General features: G+C 44.2%; 1 protein-coding gene across 1 annotated transcript in view; it reads left to right on the top strand.

The window, feature by feature from the left end:
- Positions 1–18,369, top strand: part of DENND1A (DENN domain containing 1A) — a gene marked incomplete at its 5' end in the record, with an annotated part of 125,991 nt that overhangs the window by 26,507 nt on the left and 81,115 nt on the right. Inside the window, 5 exons of the mRNA XM_029286196.1 lie at positions 6,789–6,858; positions 8,343–8,423; positions 9,739–9,792; positions 11,791–11,901; positions 15,710–15,810. Coding sequence (XP_029142029.1) covers positions 6,789–6,858; positions 8,343–8,423; positions 9,739–9,792; positions 11,791–11,901; positions 15,710–15,810 — 417 coding nt within the window. The remainder of the gene's footprint in view (positions 1–6,788; positions 6,859–8,342; positions 8,424–9,738; positions 9,793–11,790; positions 11,902–15,709; positions 15,811–18,369) is intronic.

The raw sequence follows: 18,369 nt of genomic DNA, 5'->3' as shown, positions 1-18,369 counted from the left end.
ATATTCTCTATTCTATTCTATTCTATTCTATTCTATTCTATTCTATTCTATTCTATTCTATTCTATTCTATTCTATTCTATTCCATTCAGTATTTTCTATTCTATTCTATTCTATTCTATTCTATTCTATTCTATTCTATTCTATTCTATTCCATATTTTCTATTCTATTCTATTCTATTCTATTCTATTCTATTCTATTCTATTCTATTCTATTCTATTCTATTCTATTCATTATCCTATCCTATCCTATCCTATTCCATCCCATCCCATTCCATCCCATCCTATTCTATTATATTCCATATTCCATATTCCATCCCGTCCCATCCCATCTCATCCCGTCCCGTCCCTCCCGTCCCGTCCCATCCCATTCTATCCTATCCTATCCTATCCTATCCTATCCCATCCTATCCTATCCCATTCCATTCCATTCCTTTCCATTCCTTGAAGCCGGGTTGCCAGCCTTCATTTCTCCAGCAGGGTTTTTGTGTTTCAGACTGAGGCAACCAGAATCAGTCCAACATCTGTTGGAGATGTGTGGTGGGCCATAGGCTGGACCTGATCCGCCTTTGAAATCAACGCTTTGCTCATAGCCTCAGGCTCCAGCATGGAAGGAGAATGGATCTATCCTATTCCCTTGTCACTTACCTGGGGAATGCAACAATAATAATAATAATAATAATAATAATAATAATAATAATAATAATAATAATAATAATAATAATATCATCTTTTTCTGCCTTCCTTGAAATCTGAAGCAGCTGTTTCATTTCGCAGTGAAACATTCCCCCAGGGAACTCTGACTCAGTTTAAACTTTTGAGGACAATGACCTCTTGTCGATCAGGCCAGAGGCCCATCCAAGGGTAGCCTTTGGTCTCTGGCTGTGGTCAGTCCAAGGCTGCTGGGTGTGTGTGTGTGTGTTTGTGTGTGTGTGTGTGTGTGTGGGCACAGAGGTGATTGACGCCCCTGTTTTCCTGCAGATCTGATTTCCAGAGGAAGATCGAGGGATTCTATTCGTATGTTAGGTCTCTTAACATCCAGGTTAAGCCACCATCGCAGGGACCTTTCCGGCCTCCGCCATGTTGCCCAGGCAGCTCCCTGTTTTGGCTGCAAGGATCTCTGTGCTGCTGGGTGTGTGTGTGTGGTTGTGTTGTGCTAGTCCGGATTAGCTTGTTGTGTCCGCCCAGGCTGCGTTTTAGCCAGGAGGAACACATCTGGTGACTGACGAGTGCTTATCTCCCCTGAGAGGGCTCTACGGGTTTGTCGACCCGGGGACACCCCGACACGCTGATCCCTCCTCGGCTTCTGAGCTTCCGTATCTGATTTGCAAGCACTTAAAGGCGGCTTTTTAATTTGCAGTTGTGGGTGGATTTTAAGCAGCGTTTCCACTTAGGCCTTGGCTGACGATCAAGCATCACTTCCCCCACTGTAGCCTCCTCCTCCTGCTTCCTCCCTCCTTCCTCTTCTTCCTCCTCCTCTCTCTCCTCCCCTCCCCTCTTTTTCTCCCTCCTTCCTCCTTCCTCCTGCTCTTCCTCCCTCCTTCCTCCTCCCTCTTCCCCCTCTTCCTCCTTCTTCCTCCTGCTCCTCCTCCCTCTTCCTCCTTCTCCTCCTTCCTCCTTCCTCCTGCTCTTCCTCCCTGTTCCTCCTCCTCCCTCTTCCTCCTCCCTCTTCCTTCTCCCTCTTCCCTCTTCCTTCCTCTTCCTCCCTCCTCCTCCTCCTTCCTTCTTCCTCCTGCTCCTCCACCCTCTTCCTCCCTCTACTTCCTCCTTCCTTCTTCCTCCCCTTCTCCTCCCCTCTTTTCCTCCCTCCTTACTCCTGCTCCTCCTCCCTCTTCCTCCTTCCTCCTCCCTCCCTTCCTCTTCCTCCCCCTCTTCCTCCTTCCTCCTGCTCTTCCTCTGTCTCTCCCTCCTCCCCTCTTTTCCTCCCTCTTCCTCCTCTCTCCTTCCTCCTGCTCCTCCTCTCTTTTCCTCCTTCTTCCTCCTACTTCCTTCTTCCTCCCCCTTCCCCCTCCTCCTCCCTCCCCCCCCTAATCGGCCAGTCCAATTATTTAACAAAAAAAAAATCACAAAGCAAAGCATACGGAATCATTTGCCCCTTTTCAGCTGGAAAAAGTCCTTTGCGGAAGGACAACTTAAAATGCTGCCCACGTATTTATGAACCAGAAAGTTTTGCTTGGAATTTTTTCTTTCTTCTTTTCCTCTTTGAAACGGTGCTTGCTTGCCGTTCCCGATCCCTTCCAAAACTCCTCTAACGACTGCAGCGGGGTAATTATAAAAACATTTATATTAATCTCACTGAATGTAACTGGAGTCACTTTGAAGGCACTTGCTCAATTTACGCCCTTTTGCAGTGGCGGAACAATACTTTTCATCCTGTTTCTTTCTTTTTTCCCCCTCGGGGTCAGACTAGATACCCTGTTTCACCCCGTTGCCTTGCCCATTGCCAGTGTGAGCGCAGGGCTTCGGTCAAGATCGCAGAACAGGAGGTAGGAAAGGAACGCAGCGTTGATTCAGTTCCACCTCGCTTCAGTTGTCAATATGGGAATAAAATTGCCCAGTGATACTAATGTAGCTCAATTCTCCTTTGCACCAGGGACGATGGAGTTCCAATTAGACTCGTACCGGTCACCACGACTTAAAACCCACGCTTCCCCCCCACCCACCCACCCATGGTAGCAATTAAAAAAAAAATTAACTCCACAAGGATTGCATGGCAAATCGTATAGCTGTACTGCTAGGAGACGCTTAAATGGATTAAGAGGGGTTGTGTGTTACACAAACCCCCTAACCCAATTAATTAGTCCAGACCACAGACCCTAAGGGGAGGCTGGAGCCCCCCCAAGAGTCACAATAATTGGCTAACAGGACGGTCACCACCAGCTTCTACAGCAGGACAATCCCTCAAGGGGAATGGACCCGCGCTGTCCTGTAGGCAGCAGGTAAAATATATTTAATAATAATGATGATGATGATGATGATGATGATGATGATGATGATGATGATGATGATGATGATGATGTTGTTGTTGTTGTTGGAAGGGACCTTGGAGGCCATTGAGTCCAACCCTCTGCTCAGGCAGGAAACCCCATACCATTTCAGACAAATGGCTGTCCAGTCTCTTCTTAAAAACTTCCAGTGTTGGAGCCTTCACCACTTCTGGAGGCAGGTAGTTCCACTGGTTAATTGTTCTAACTGTCAGGAAGTTTCTCCTTAGTTCTAGGTTGCTTCTCTCCTTGATTAGTTTCCATCCGTTGCTTCTTGTCCTGCCTTCATGTGCTTTGGAGAATAGCTTGACTCCCTCTTCTTTGGGGCAGCCCCTGAGATATTGGAACGCTACTGTCCTGTCCCCCCTCGTCCTTCTCTTCATTGAACTGGGCATCCCCAATTCCAGCAGCTTTGTGGACTGAGAAATTCTGGGAGTTGAAGTCCACAAGTCTTAAAAGTTGCCAAGGTGGAGGACCCCTGCATTAGAACATCTCCAAGGAATGCTATTCATGACGGCAAAAATGCACGTAGGAGAAAATATGGCCTCTTGTGAGATTGGAGGCAAGGAAGGATTGCTTCTCCACCTGGGTGGGAGAGAATGAACGGTGTTGTGTTGCCAAGCAAAGTTGAGTTGAGGCTTGAAGAGAGGATGGTATAACAAGGCCAGATCGCTCTCTGATTTAGGGCTGGTGAAGTCTCTGAACTTGAGGTGCTTGGAGTAATTTTCAGCCCATTCTTTTCACGTCCTTTAAGCAGAATTGCTCTTCTTGGGCTGGTTTTTTTTTCTTTTTCTTTTCTTTTTTTAAAATTTTATGGCAGGGCTGTGGGCCATTTCAGTAGGGACTTCCCTTCCTTTGTTTAACCTCTGACCTGTGAAAGCCGGAGTTGATCAAAAGCTCTGGAGGAACCGAGAGGAAGAGGAAGTGCTTGGTTACAAATGAAATATGAGAAAAGCATGCCCCAAGAATCCCCAAGTGGGCTAGCGCTTGCTCGGTCCGTCCATCGGCTCCAGGCAGAGGAGGGTGTGAGGCTGATGCCTCCAGCCCCTGCCTGTGTTTTGAAAAGGAGACTCGCAGTTCTCCCCTCCCTGTTCTGCTTGCTTCTGCTCCGCTGGTAGAACTCAAATAGAAGAACTTAGAAGAGGAAGGGAAGGGAAGGAAGGAAGGAAAGGAAGGACAGAAGGAAGGAAGAGAAAGAAAGAAAGAAAGAAAGAAAGAAAGAAAAGAGGGGAAGGAAGAAAAGAGGGGAAGGAAGGAAGGAAAAAGAAGGAAGAGGAAGGAAGGAAGGAAAAAAAGAAAGAAAGAAAGGAAAGAAAGAAAGAAAGAAAGAAAGGGAAGAAAGGAAGGAAGGAAAAAGAAGGAAGAAAGAGGAAGGAAGGAAAGAAAGAAAAAGCAAGAAAGAAAGAAAGAAAGAAGGAGGGAAGGAAGGAAGGAAGAAAAAGAAAAAGAAAAAGGGAAGGAAGGAAGGAAAGGAGAAGGAAGAAGGAAAAGGAAGAAAGGAAGGAAGAAAAAGAAAGGGGAAGAAAGGAGGGAGGGAGGAAGGAAGGAAAAGGAATAAAGAAAGAAAGAAAGAAAGAAAAGAGGGGAAGGAAGGAAGGAAGGAAAAAGAAGGAAGAAAGAGGAAGGAAGGAAAGAAAAAGAAGGAAGAAAGAGGAAGGAAGGAAAGAAAAAGAAAGAAAGGAAGAAAGAAAGAGAAAGAAGAAAGGAAGGAGGGAAGGAAGGAAGGAAGAAAAAGAAAAGAGGGGAAGGAAGGAAAGGAAAAGGAAGAAGGAAAAGGAAGGAAGGAAGGAAGGAAGGAAGGAAGGAAGAAAAAGAAAGGGGAAGAAAGGAAGGAGGCAGGGAGGGAGGGAAGGAAGGAAAAGGAAGAAAGAAAAAAAGAAAGAAAGAAAAGAGGGGAAGGAAGGAAGGAAGGAAGGAAAAAGAAGGAAGAAAGAGGAAGGAAGGAAGGAAAAAGAAGGAAAAAAGAGGAAGGAAGGAAAGAAAGAAAGAAAGAAGAAAGAAGAAAGGAAGGAGGGAAGGAAGGAAGAAAAAGAAAAGAGGGGAAGGAAGGAAAGGAGAAGGAAGAAGGAAAAGGAAGGAAGGAAGGAAGAAAAGGGGAAGAAAGGAAGGAAGGAGGGAGGGAAGGAAGGAAAAGGAAGGAAGGAAGAAAAAAGAAAGAAAGAAAGAAAGAAAGAGAAAAAGGGGGAGGGAGGGAGTCAAAGAGGAAGGAAGGAAGAAGGAAGGAAGGCAAATAGGGGAAGGAAGGATGGGAGGGAGGAAGAAAGGAGGGAGGGAGGAAGGAAAAGTCCTACATGTCAGTTGGTTCCACCCTGACTAGCTCAAAGCTATGAACCTCAGAGCAGACCAGGAAGCACACCTTTGGACACAACTCACAAGCCCCCAGTAGAGTTGAAAAGGTCCACTGAAGCCCCCGATCCAGAGGAGGCCTCTGGGGTGCGTCCCGTCTGACCACAGAGAAGCCAGCCCAAGGTCCTTTTCTCCCCCCCTCCCCACTTTCCCCGTGGGATTTCCCAGAGTCTTGCACTTGGCCCGAGTCCCCCCCCCTTATACCTGTTGAAGAGAGAACACCTGCCCCGTTCTTTTTCCCTCAGGTGCAAAGACAAACACAGGGCCCTGGAGAGCTCTCCGGCAGTTGCCGAGGCCCGTTGGAGCCAAGGAAGTCGGTCTGTGGTTGCTTAGCAAAGAGATCCCAGATCCCTAAGCAGGGTTTGGTTTTGACACTTAAGCCTTAGAGAAAACCGGCGCTTAGATCCGATGAGCTGGCTCGCCACTTCCTCTCGGCTGCTGGGTTAATAACTGCAGTCTGAAATGCCGGCATTCCCATTTTTCCAGAAGTTTGAATTAAGGAGAAAGTTCCTAACAGTGAGGACAATTAACCACTGGAACAGCTGGACTCCATAAATCGTGGGCGCTCCATCACTGGAGGTTTTTAAGAAGAGGCTAGACCAGGGGTAGGCAACCTTGGCTCTTTTATGACTCGTGGACTTCAACTCCCAGAATTCCTGGACGAGGAGGGACATGATAGCGGTATTCCAATATTTTGAGGGGCTGCCCCCAAGAAGAGGAAGGGGTCGACTTATTTTTCAAAGCACCAGAAGGCAAGACAAGAAACAACGGATGGAAACTGATCAAGGAGAAATCCAAGCTAGAACGAAGGAGAAACGTCCTAACAGGGAGGACAATTAACCAGTGGAACAGTTTGCCACTAGAGGTTGTGGGTGCTCCATCACTGGAGGTTTTAAAGAAGAGGATGGATAGCCACTTGTCTGGCATGGTCTACTCTAGGGCAGAGGTCTTCAAACCTGGCCCTTTTATGACGTGTGGACTTCAACTCCCAGAATTCCTCAACTGGCATGCCTGGCTGAGGAATGCTGGGAGTTGAAGTCCACAGGTCATAAAAGGGCCAAGTTTGAAGACCCTTGGTCTAGGGCAAGGGTAGGCAACCTTGGCTGTTTTATGACTGGTGAACTTCAACTCCCAGAATTCCTGAGCCAACATGGCTCAGCTTGGAAAGCTCTCCCTTTTCCCTCAGCATGGCTGGCTCAGGAATTCTGGGAGTTGAAGTCCACGAGTCATAAAAGAGCCAAGGTTGCCTACCCCTGGGCTAGACAGTCACTTGTCTGAGATGTCCTGCTTGAGCGGGGGGCTGGACTAGAAGACCTCCAAGGTCCCTTCCAGCTTCTATTCTATTCTCACAAGCTTCCTTTGCTTGATCTTTCTGTACACCTTTTGCAGAAGAAATGTGTTTTTCCCCCCCTTAAACGTTAACGTGCAAACTTGTGCATTTCTTTCCTTTTTCTTTTTAGTTATCTCCCCTGGTTTGAAGTCTTTTATAAACTGCTGAATATTCTGGCAGACTACACAGTGAAGGGCCAGGTAAATATACTTCCGTGTTTGTGTGTGACTTCCTGTTTGTCTTGTGGGTTTGAAGAGGTGCGTACAGCAGTGGCCAACATTGTGGAAACCTTTTGGGAAAAGGGTACAAGAGAAATGCCACCTTTGGTTAAGTTTCCACCCATTTTTCTTCTAATTTCTTTATAACTGTAGCCTTGTTCATTTAATAATGCTATTTTACATCACTTTCCCGGCGACCAGTCAACTCTTTGCACCATGACTTTAATTTTATGACGTTTTACAAGCTCACTCAATGAAAGAACACAAAAAAGCCCAACCAACTTGATCGCGATCACATAACACACTGACAAATGTCCTCCTCTCAGCTTCAATACAGGGCATCAATCACTGGATCCTACTGTGATCTGATTGGCTCGTTGCCAAAACAAGATGACACCCGATTGGCTCTCTAAACACTCTGCTCATTGGCTACAATCAGATGAAGGAAAGCTACCTGATATCAACCTGAGCAAGTTGTGCTTCCTTTTTCTGGTTATTTGGCTATGCCTTTTCATAGAATACAGTACAGATAATTGCACAGACTATGTTGCATTGCATTCTTGATTAAATTATCTTTCCATTGATATATAATTTTATGGTACTACTCCCAAAACAAAGTGGTGTTACTAGCTATCAAACCTGAAAAATACACTTTTCCCAAAAGGTTTCCACAATTTTGGCCACTACTGTGTGTTTGAGTGAGACCCAGTGTGTGTATGTCTTTAAAACTTGTATTGTTCGCCAACTCCAGAAGTGGCCCAAGTCATCTTTGATTCAGTTTTTGAAGACAAGTCTAGATTATTTCAGTAGAACACGTTCTGTTAAAATAAGAGGTCACAACAGTTGAGCTTACAACAGCTCGCTTAGTAACCGTTCAAAGTTACAACAGCACTGAAAAAAGTGACTTTTGACCGTTTTTCACACTTACGACCTTTGCATGGTCATGTGACGGAAAAAAAAATTCAGATGCTTGGCCACTGACTTGTACTTATGCCAGTTTGCCGTGTCCCGGGGTCACGCGATCCCGTTTTGCGACCTTCTGACAAGCAAAGTCAATGGGGGAAGCTGGATTCACTTAAAGACTGGGTTATTCACTTAACAACTGCAGTGATCCACAGTGACTGTGGCGAGAAAGGTCGTAAAATAGGGCAAAACTCATTTAACAGATGTTTCGCTTAGCAAACATAAATTTGCAATTTCTGACAGAAGAGACCATGTTGGACCCGGCTGTTGCCTTCAATAGAGTGACAGGCGGCCATTTTCCCAGTGGGGAGTGGAAAAATAGGGGTTCCTCTGTTGACAGAAGTAAGATGGATCTCTTTCTCGCCCCTTGATGGGGTGGACACAAGGAAAATCAGGATTTTTTTGGCCTCTCATTAACAAGAGACAGAAAGAGATAGATGTTCTTCTCCCAATGAACGTAACCACCTCGGAAAGACCACCTCGTTGTTTCTTCTTCGTTTTAGGACAGCCAAAGGTTTGAACTTCTGCAGACACTTTACAAACTACCAATTCCTGAGCCGGCTTCTTCGGTTCATCTCAGTGTGGTAAGCGTTCCTAAAAATGGGAAAAGTCTGAAGGTATTTTTTTGGTCTGGAGAAGGTCTGGAGAAGGTCTTCAGTCACCGTCTTGGGGGCTCCACAGAAGTCCCAGGAGCAGAGATGATCTTTCCCCATTCTTTTTTTTTCCCCTCCAATATTTAATTAATTTTTTAATAGTCACAAATGCTTAATATTTTATCAGCAACATATTGTCTGGGTTCCAGTATTTAGCTTACTAATACATATTAAGGTCCTTTCTCTCTCCCTCGTTTTTCTAGCCATTGATAAAAAGTATCCCATGTTCTAAAGCAGGGGTCTTCAAACTTGGCCCTTTTATGACTTGTGGATTTCAACTCCCAGAATTCCTCGCTGGCTGAGGAATTCTGGGAGTTGAAGTCCACAAGTCATAAAAGGGCCAAGTTTGAAGACCCCCGTTCTAAAGTATACTGAGTCTCCTTTCTCTTTCATTTTCAGTGTCAGTCTGTCCATTGCTGCACAATCTAAAATTTTTCTTAATTATCTCTTCCTCTGCTGGTAATTCATCTTTCCAATGTTGAGCACATACAATTCTCGCTGCAGTTAACACATGTAACATTAAATATTCACATTCCTTCTCATAATTTCCAACCATTGTGCCTAACGAAAATAATTCTGGCTTAAAATCCATGTGGGTTTTTTTAGTCGTTTTCTCTAACCATCTATGTATTCTTGACCAAAATCTTTGGGCTTTAGGACATGTCCACCAAAGATGATAATATGTGCCTGGGTTTTGTCTATGTATCCAATTACCAGACATATTTTTAAACATTTTCGCTAACCTCACAGGTGTTAAGTGCCCTCTGTAAAACATTTTATATGGGTTTTCTTTGTAAGCTACCACCTTTATTATTTTAGAATTTCTTTCCCAAAACCTTTCCCCATTCCTAACCGCCACATTGGCTTAAGATATGCCAAGAGGGATCTTTTCCTGGAATCTCCATGAATATGAAAGAACATTAAGCCTCCTTACCTGATAACAAATCCGTATCTTGTGTTTAGCATCACTGCATTTGGGATTGTCGAGTTGCGTTCCGTTGTGTTTATGGCATCAGTGGTGTATGCTGAAGTTCTTTTTTTTTTTTTTTCAAGCAGTAGATCAGTGTTCCTCAACCCTGGCAATTTGTGGACGTCAACCGGGTGGGCCTTCTGGGGCTTGCTGTCCACATATCTTCAAGTTATCTAGTTTGTGAATCTCTGCAGTAGCGCGTAAATGTGTCAAAATAAATGGAAATGTGAGGTGCATTATTTTTTTTCTTTCTCTCTCCCCGCCCTTCCCCTTCAGCACTCTTACTTTACGGTGCCCGACACCAGAGACCTTCCCAGCATCCCCGAAAATGTAAGTCTCTGCTGTGGGAAAATTAAAGATTTAGGGAAATGGTTATAGATCAGAATAGAAGGCTTGGAATGGAATGGAATGGAATGGAATGGAATGGGAATAGGATAGGATAGGATGGGATGGGATGGGATGGGATGGGATGGGATGGGATGGAATGGAATGGAATGGAATGGAATGGAATGGAATGGAATAGAATAGAATAGAATAGAATAGAATAGAATAGAATAGAATAGAATAGAATAGAATAGAATAGAATATATGGAATGGAGTGAAATGGAATAGAACAGAACAGAATAGAATAGAAAATATGGAATGGAATGAAATGGAATGGAATGGAATAGAATAGGAGCTGGAAGGGACCTTGGAGGTCTTCAAGTCCAGCCCCCTGCTCAAGCAGTAGANTTGCTCTTCTCTGATTTTTCCCCAGACTCTCAACATCTTTTTTGTGATATGGTGACCAAAATTGGCTGCAGTATTCCAGGTGTGGCCTCACTAGGGTTTTATAAAGCGGTACTAGTACTTCACGTGATCTTGATTCTATGCCTCTGTTTATACAACCCAGGATTGTATTAGCTGCTGCTGCACAACTGCTGGCTCATAGTCAAGTGATCGTTCACCATAACTCCATGGTCCCTCTCACAGTTACTGTCTCCAATCCAGGTCTCGCCCAATCTGTATTTGTGCCTTTGGTTTTTCCTGCCTAAGTGTAAGACTTTGCTTTTCTCCACAATTTAGCAACTTAGCATCTGGGTAGCACGAAGATTGCCTTTTTTTTGACAGCCCTGCCAAGTTATCTCCATGTGCTGCTGTTGTATCTGTACCACAGTGGCAGGAAGTGGCTACTACTTCTAAACAGTTTCTGTTTAGACACAAATATCTTGCTAATCAGCACAGATGGAGAAGGAACCACGGGGAGGGAGGAACTGCATGCCAGTTGAACAGGTTTATTTCAACACAAGGTCTATGTTATTCTCCTAGCCCCTTCCACTGGATGGTTCTCCCTCTTAGCTGGCCAGTAAGGCTTGAGTTAAACCAACAAGGAGCCATGGAGGGCGTTGGTGCTGCCCATGATCTTCACCCTGGCACTCTTGAGTTCTTATCACCCTTCTGAGCTAATCACTCTGTCTGCCTTGTGGAAGAGAGCATATTTTTATGAGCAAAAAAGTCTGCAGAAATCTCAAGAGGAAGATCATAAAATATTGATGGTTTGGGTTGAATTAAGGTTAGACAGACAATTTCCCATGTTGCAAGGCCATTAGCCCATTATTTAGGCCAGTCTAGAGAAAAGAAGGACGAGGGGGGACATGATAGCAATATTCCAATATTTTGAGGAACTGCCCCAAAGAAGAGGAAGGGGTCAACTTATTTTCCAAAGCACCAGAAGGCAAGACAAGAAACAACGGATGGAAACTGATCAAGGAGAAATCCAAGCTAGAACGAAGGAGAAACTTCCTAACAGGGAGGACAATTAACCAGTGGAACAGCTTGCCACCAGAGGTTGTGGGTGCTCCATCACTGGAAGTTTTTAAGAAGAGAATGGATGGCATGGTCTACTCTAGGGTAGAGGTCTTCAAATTTGGCCCTTTTATGACGTGTGGATTTCAACTCCCAGAACTCCTCAACCAGCGTGCAAGGGTAGGCAACCTTGGCTGTTTTATGACTGGTGAACTTCAACTCCCAGAATTCCTGAGCCAACATGGTTCAGCTTGGAAAGCTCTCCCTCTTCCCTCAGCATGGCTGGCTCAGGAATTCTGGGAGTTGAAGTCCACCAGTCATAAAAGAGCCAAGGTTGCCTACCCCTGGTCTAGGGTCACCTGCTTGAGCAGGGGAGTTGGACTAGAAGACCTCCATGGTCCCTTCCAGCTCTATTCTGATGGATTGATTAAGGTTTCTATCCCACCTTAGATGCTAGCTTGAGAGTGACTATTGAGGAGTGTCACACCTCCCTTGGCTGGAAGACAATTTCCTAACCATCCTTCACTTCTTTTTCCTTCCTAGAGAAATCTGACTGAGTATTTTGTCGCCGTGGATGTCAACAACATGCTGCATTTGTACGCTAGCATGCTCTACGAACGCCGCATCCTCATTTGCTGCAGTAAATTGAGCACGGTGAGTTGGAAAAGGCACTCTTTCCTCTTGAGTCGCTGCTGGAAATATTAGCAGTGGAGCCTAATGGGCGAATCTAGCCTGGCTAGAAGTGGGCTGACCCTTAACGCTGAACCTCCACTTTTCACTTTTCCATAATAGTATAAACTAGCCGTTTCTATAACAGCAAATCAAGCCAGCCAGTCAAACCCAAAACCAACATTTTGGGTTTTTTTCCCCTTCCACCTCGCGCACAAAGTCCAGAAACGGTTTCCAAGTAGAAATGAAAGCACTTGTATCCTTTTCTTCAATCAAAGGGGTCAATTTAGCCATCTCTGCTAACTTTTGTTTCTTGGTGTCATCGCTTCGGGAATAACGTTCACAGTGGTCTGTTGTTTTTGTACGCCGCATGATGGCTAGATTGCTTGTTTGCTTGTTTTCTGGAGGCCAAAAAAAAAAGGAGTAGGGGAGAAAAGAATGGATCAATGATGCTTTCAGATGGATCTCCTCGTGACCCCTTGGTGAACTCAAATGGAGGATGATAAGAATCTCAGTTTTCTGCAATTTTGCTGGATAAGGATGCTGGCTTAATGCTACTTAGAGTCCATCAAGTGCCCAGAGAGATGAAAGCCGCAGGATACTTAAGCCCGCTCTCGTTACATTACTTATATTAAAAAAATGACTTTACTATCCACAGTGTTCCAGTTGGTTTAGTTCAGAGTTTAGATCTGTATATGTCGCAAGGTTTTAGCAGTAGCAATAGCTGGCTCTTGGTTGTTGTTGTTGTTGTTTTAAAAAAAGAAAATGTTATTTTTTTCTAGCTGTTTGTTCGGTAAACAGGTATTGATTGCAGATGGAGGCTGTTCGTTTCATTTTGTTTTGCTTTTCCTCTGGATAAATGGCGAATTAATTCCCCCCCCCCCACACACACACACTAATGCTGCTGACTTAGACATATGCCATTGTCTGGATTTGGAGAGACTCCGCGTCCTGCAGCCTGATTTTGAGAGTATGAATTGAACTCTAGCAAAAGCACCAGAGGGCAGGACGAGAAACAACGGTTGGAAATTGATCAAAGAGAGAAGCAACCTGGAATTAAGGAGAAACTTCCTGACAGCGAGGACAATTAACCAGGGGAACAGCTTGCCACCAGAAATTGTGGGCGCTCCATCACTAGAAATTTTTAAGAAGAGACTGGACAATCACCTGTCTGAGATGGTATAGGTTCTCCTGCTTGAGCAGGGGGCTGGACTAGAAGATCTCCAAGGTCCCTTCCAGCTTCTATTCTATTCTATTCTATTCTATTCTATTCTATTCTATTTCCTATTCTATTCTATTCTATTCTATTCTATTCTATTCTATTCTATTTCCTATTCTATTCTATTCTATTCTGTTCTGTTCTGTTCTGTTCTATTCTATTCTATTCTATTCTATTCTATTCTATTCTATTCTATTCTATTCTTTCCTATTCTATTCTATTTCCTATTCTATTTCCTATTCTATTTCCTATTCTATTCTATTCTATTCTATTCTCTCCTATTCTATTCTATTATCTCCTATTCTATTCTATTCTATTCTATTCTATTCTATTCTATTCTATTCTATTCTATTCTATTCTATTCTATTCTTCCCTATTCTATTCTATTTCCTATTCTATTTCCTATTCTATTTCCTATTCTATTCTATTCTATTCTATTCTATTCTAAAGCTGGCAGTGAAAAATATTTCCAAACGAAACCAAAACGTATTAATTTTCTAGTATGTTCAATGAACCAGTATATATTGTCACGATGGAGCGTGGGATGGATACTGGTGAATTTTGAAAAACGTTCCTACATCTGCAATTAGTCAATTGATCCCATGTTTTCCTTCAGGGTTTTTTTTTTTTTTGCTCAGTTTTCCAAACTAAAGAACTTCCATGGCTAAGCCTCTGGTTCTTCAGGTGAAGATGATTAAGAACCGCTATTAAGGAATGTTTTTCTTTGTAGAAAGGCATTTTAAAAAAGCTTAGCAGGCCAAAATTGGATCCACATACCGACACCCACACAGTACACTTAGAAATCCTTATAATTCAGGCAGGAATTCCGAATTAGGAGCACAACGTAGAATAAAATTCTGTTTTTTGCATTAAAAAGGTTCTCTCTTGGTCATAAAGCCCACTAAGGGAGTATCCTTGCCTTGTCTGTCTTTTCCTTGGGTGTAATTGTTGGGAAGAGGGGAAGACAAGACAGGGGAGGCATCCGTTGTTGATGGAGCAAATGACAAAATCTGTTATTTTTAGAGGGATTTTTTTTTTTAATGGCTCTTTTCCTGCTTTGGATTCTCCGAATCCCAAGCTGCATTCCAGGAACTTTGGCGAACCTCTTTCCAACATACCAAGTTTGGCCATCCTAGTGTTGAACAGAACATTTTGTAGGAAGTAACCCTTAACTAGTGGAAGTATGGGGATTGCGAGCAAATCAAATCAAATCGTAGTAGTGGGTTGGTGGGTTTCCTCAAGCTTTGTCGCCTTCCAAAGATGGCTTTGAGGTGGCTTGTTTTCACTCACACCCCCCCACCTTTGATTTTATGAAGCAAAGTCTTGTGAGGTGGTTTAATAATCCAGAGGTCCCCAACCGTGGCAACTTTAAGACTTGTGGACTTCAACTCCCAGAATTTCTCAGTGACTATCACTGAGTGTTGTATCTTGTGATTTATGATGATTGTATTCTATGATTATGATCATGATGTATTACTTGCTGCTTGTATGTACACTGAGAGCTTCTGCCCCTGAGACAAACTCCTTGTGTGTCAAATCACACTTGGCCAATGAAAAATATCTTCTCTTCTCTTCTCTTCTCTTTTCTCCTCTCCCCTCTCCTCCCTTCTCCTCTCCTCTCCTACTCTACTCTACTCTACTCTATTCTGTTCTCTATTCTAACTTCTCTTCTACTCTACTCTGTTCTACTCTATTCTATTCTCTATTCTAACTTCTCTTCTCTACTCTACTCTACTCTACTCTACTCTCTCTTCTCTACTCTACTCTACTCTATTCTGTTCTCTATTCTAACTTCTCTTCTACTCTACTCTACTCTGTTCTACTCTATTCTATTCTCTATTCTAACTTTTCTACTCTATCTTCTCTACTCTACTCTACTCTACTCTACTCTACTCTACTCTACTCTACTCTACTCTACTCTACTCTACTCTATATTCTATCCTACCCTACCCTACCTTACCCTACCCTACCCTATCCTATCCTATCCTATCCTATCCTATCCTATCCTATCCTATTCTCTATTCTAACTTCTCTTCTCTACTCTACTCTACTCTTCTCTTCTCTTTTCTACTCTACTCTACTCTATACTCTGCTCTACTCTTCTCTACTCTACTCTACTCTACTCTACTCTACTCTACTCTACTCTACTCTACTCTACTCTACTCTACTCTATATTCTACCCTACCCTACCCTACCCTACCCTATCCTATCCTATCCTATCCTATCCTATCCTATCCTATCCTATCGTATTCTCTATTCTAACTTCTCTTCTCTTCTCTCCTCTCCTCTCCTCTTATCCCTATCCCTATCCCCCCAAACAGTGACATCCCATAAGCGAGGGCACTGAGTGTTTCAATGATGCAATAAAAAAAGATCTTAACAGATCCTAACCCCAAACCTTGCCCAAAGTTCTCAACCCCAGGAAAGTATCAAAAATCTAGCCTCAGCTATCAACAAGAGAGTCCACTGAGGGACTTTCTCCACCAACCGGTGGAGTTGTGTCGCAATAATCTTGGGATGGATCTCCCCATTTTGCCCAGGTTGAGTTGATCTTTGTCCTTTTTGTTCTTTCAGCTAACTGCCTGCGTCCACGGCTCAGCCTCCTTGCTCTACCCAATGTTTTGGCAACACGTTTATATCCCTGTCCTGCCTCCTCACCTGTTGGACTACTGCTGGTAAGAGTATGTGCTTGTTCCTAGGAATCTTTCCGAGGATCTTAGGGGTGTTAACGATTTCAAGACCTATGTAAGTTTTCTGAAGGGTCTCCTATCCAACATCAATGTGTATATACTGGTGGTCCTCTTCTTACACCCGTTTGGTTAGGGACTGTTCAAAGTTACCGTGACACTGGAAAAAAGTGACGTATGACTATTTTTTCACACTTACGACCGTTGCAGCATCCACCATGGCCACGTGATTGACATTCGGATGCTTGGCAACTGACTCACATTTATGACGGTCGCAGTGTCCCTGGGGGGTCACGTGATCCCCTTTTGCGACCTTCCGACGAGCAAATTCAACGGGGGAACTTGATTCACTTCACGAATTGAACAACTGAAGTGATTCACTTAATAAATTCAGTGAAGTAGGCTTGGCAAGAGAGAAGCAGAATAACGGAATAACAGAACTGGAAGGAACCTCAGAGGTCTTCTAGTCCGGCCCCCTGCTCAAGCAGGAGACCCTATGCCATTTCAGACCAGTGGCTGTCCAGTCTCTTCTTAAAAACCTCCAGTGATGAAGCACCCACAACTTCTGAAGGCAATTTCTGTTCCACTGGTTAATTGTCCTCACTGTTAGGAAGTTTCTCCTTAATTCCAGGTTGCTTCTCTCATTGATTAGTTTTCATCCGTTGTTTCTTGTCCTGCCTTCTGGTGCTTTGGAAAATAGGTTGACCTGTCAGCTCCTCAAATACTGGAATACTACTATCATGAATAGAATAGAATAGAATAGAATAGGGAATAGAATAGAATAGAATAGAATAGAATAGAATAGAATAGAATAGAATAGAATAGAATAGAGCTGGAAGGGACCTTGGAGGTCTTCTAGTCCATCCCCCTGCTCAAGCAGGAGAACCTATACTGTCTCAGACAGGTGACTGTCTAGCCTCTTCTTAAAAACCTCCAGTGATGAAGCACCCATGATTTCTGAAGGCAAAAGCTGTTCCACTGGCTGATTGTCCTCACTGTCAGGAAGTTTCTCCTCAATTCAGGTTGCTTCTCTCCTTGGTCAGTTTCCAACCGTTGTTTCTCATCCTTCCCTCTGGTGCTCTGGTGAACAACCTGGCCCCCTCTGCCTTGTGGCAGCCCCTCAGATACTGGAACACTGCTATCATGTCTCCCCTATTTCTTCTTTTCTTCAGACTAGCCAAACCCAAGTCCTGCAGCCGTTCTTCGTATGATTTAGCCTCCAGGCCTTTAATCATCTTTGCTGAGCTTCTCTGCACTTTTTCCGGAGTCTCAACATCTTTTTTATAATGTTACTCTGGAAAGTGTGCAAAAAAGAGCAACTTAAATGGTGACCTTCTGTGGTTGAGGGTGAAGCTGGTCTGATGCCCTCACCGCATCTCCCTAAGCACCAGCTCTGTTCCTTTCCCGTGGCCCCTTGTTGGACATTACAGCCCGAAAGCCAACAATCTCTGGAGTCTGGACTGTACATGTCACATTTTGGAGGTCCTTTTAAGAGAAATACAGGGAGGGAGGAGGCCGCTGGGGGTGCCCCTTTTTCTGGAAGTACACCTTGCTTTTTCCCCCCCCTCTTCGAAGTGCCTTCCATTCATTATCCTCAAAGGCTGCCGAACCGGCGTTGGGTAGCTGATCCATTCGCCAGCTTTTGAGTTTAAAAAGAGGGGGGGGGAAATGGCACGGGGTGATGAGAACGGATCTCCTCCGGGGTCTTCCTGCGTTAAGGAAGCAGCAGGAATTTAAGTGGCATTGGAAGCAAGGTGTCTGAACTTGCTTGAAACATGTAAATTTCAAGGCGGTTTTGTTCCGCGGCAGATGATTTAAAGGCTAAGTACCTTCCTCGGTTGGAGACACGAGGAAGCATCTCTCTTTGGTGGCAGAAAAGGCTGATTCCCAAGTCATTTGCAAGACCAGCCTAAGCTTTTCCTCGTCTAATAGGATGTGGCTGTGCGTTCATAATTAACACAAGGAGAGAAGTCGCTCCTGATGGTTGCGTCTTCAGGTGTTCGCTGCAAGGAGCTGCTGGGTCAAGTCCCCGCAGAGACAGAACGGACATCAGAAGAAACCGGTCCGTGTTTTGGCCCACGGAGAGACTCTTCCCGCAGATTTATTTCGTTTATTTAACTCATTATTTTTTTTAGAGCCACTCAACTCAACTCAGCAACACGATCAAACAATTAAAAACAATACATCCGGAAAGTCAGAATAAGAACACAGCTGGAAGGGAAGTTGGAGGTCTTCTAGTCCAGCCCCCTGATCAAGCAGGAGACCCCTAGACCAGGGGTAGGCAACCTTGGCTCTTTTATGACTGTGGACTTCAACTCCCAGCATTCCTGAGCCAGCCACGCTGAGGGGAAAGGGAGAGGTTTCCAAGCTGAGCTGTGCTGGCTCAGGAATTCTGGGAGTTGAAGTCCACGAGTTATAAAAGAGCCAAGGTTGCCTACCCCTGGCCTAGGCCATTTCAGACAAGTGACTGTCCAGTCTATTGTTAAAAACCTCCAATGATGGAGCCCCTACAACCTCTGGTGGCAAGCTGTTCCACTGGTTAATTGT

Source organism: Protobothrops mucrosquamatus, unplaced genomic scaffold, assembly GCF_001527695.2.
Source record: "Protobothrops mucrosquamatus isolate PMUCROS unplaced genomic scaffold, P.Mucros_1.0 scaffold3078, whole genome shotgun sequence".
Taxonomy (NCBI): domain Eukaryota; kingdom Metazoa; phylum Chordata; class Lepidosauria; order Squamata; family Viperidae; genus Protobothrops; species Protobothrops mucrosquamatus.
The sequence above is the reverse complement of the archived record's forward strand: the minus strand, read 5'-3'. Positions and strand labels throughout refer to the sequence as shown.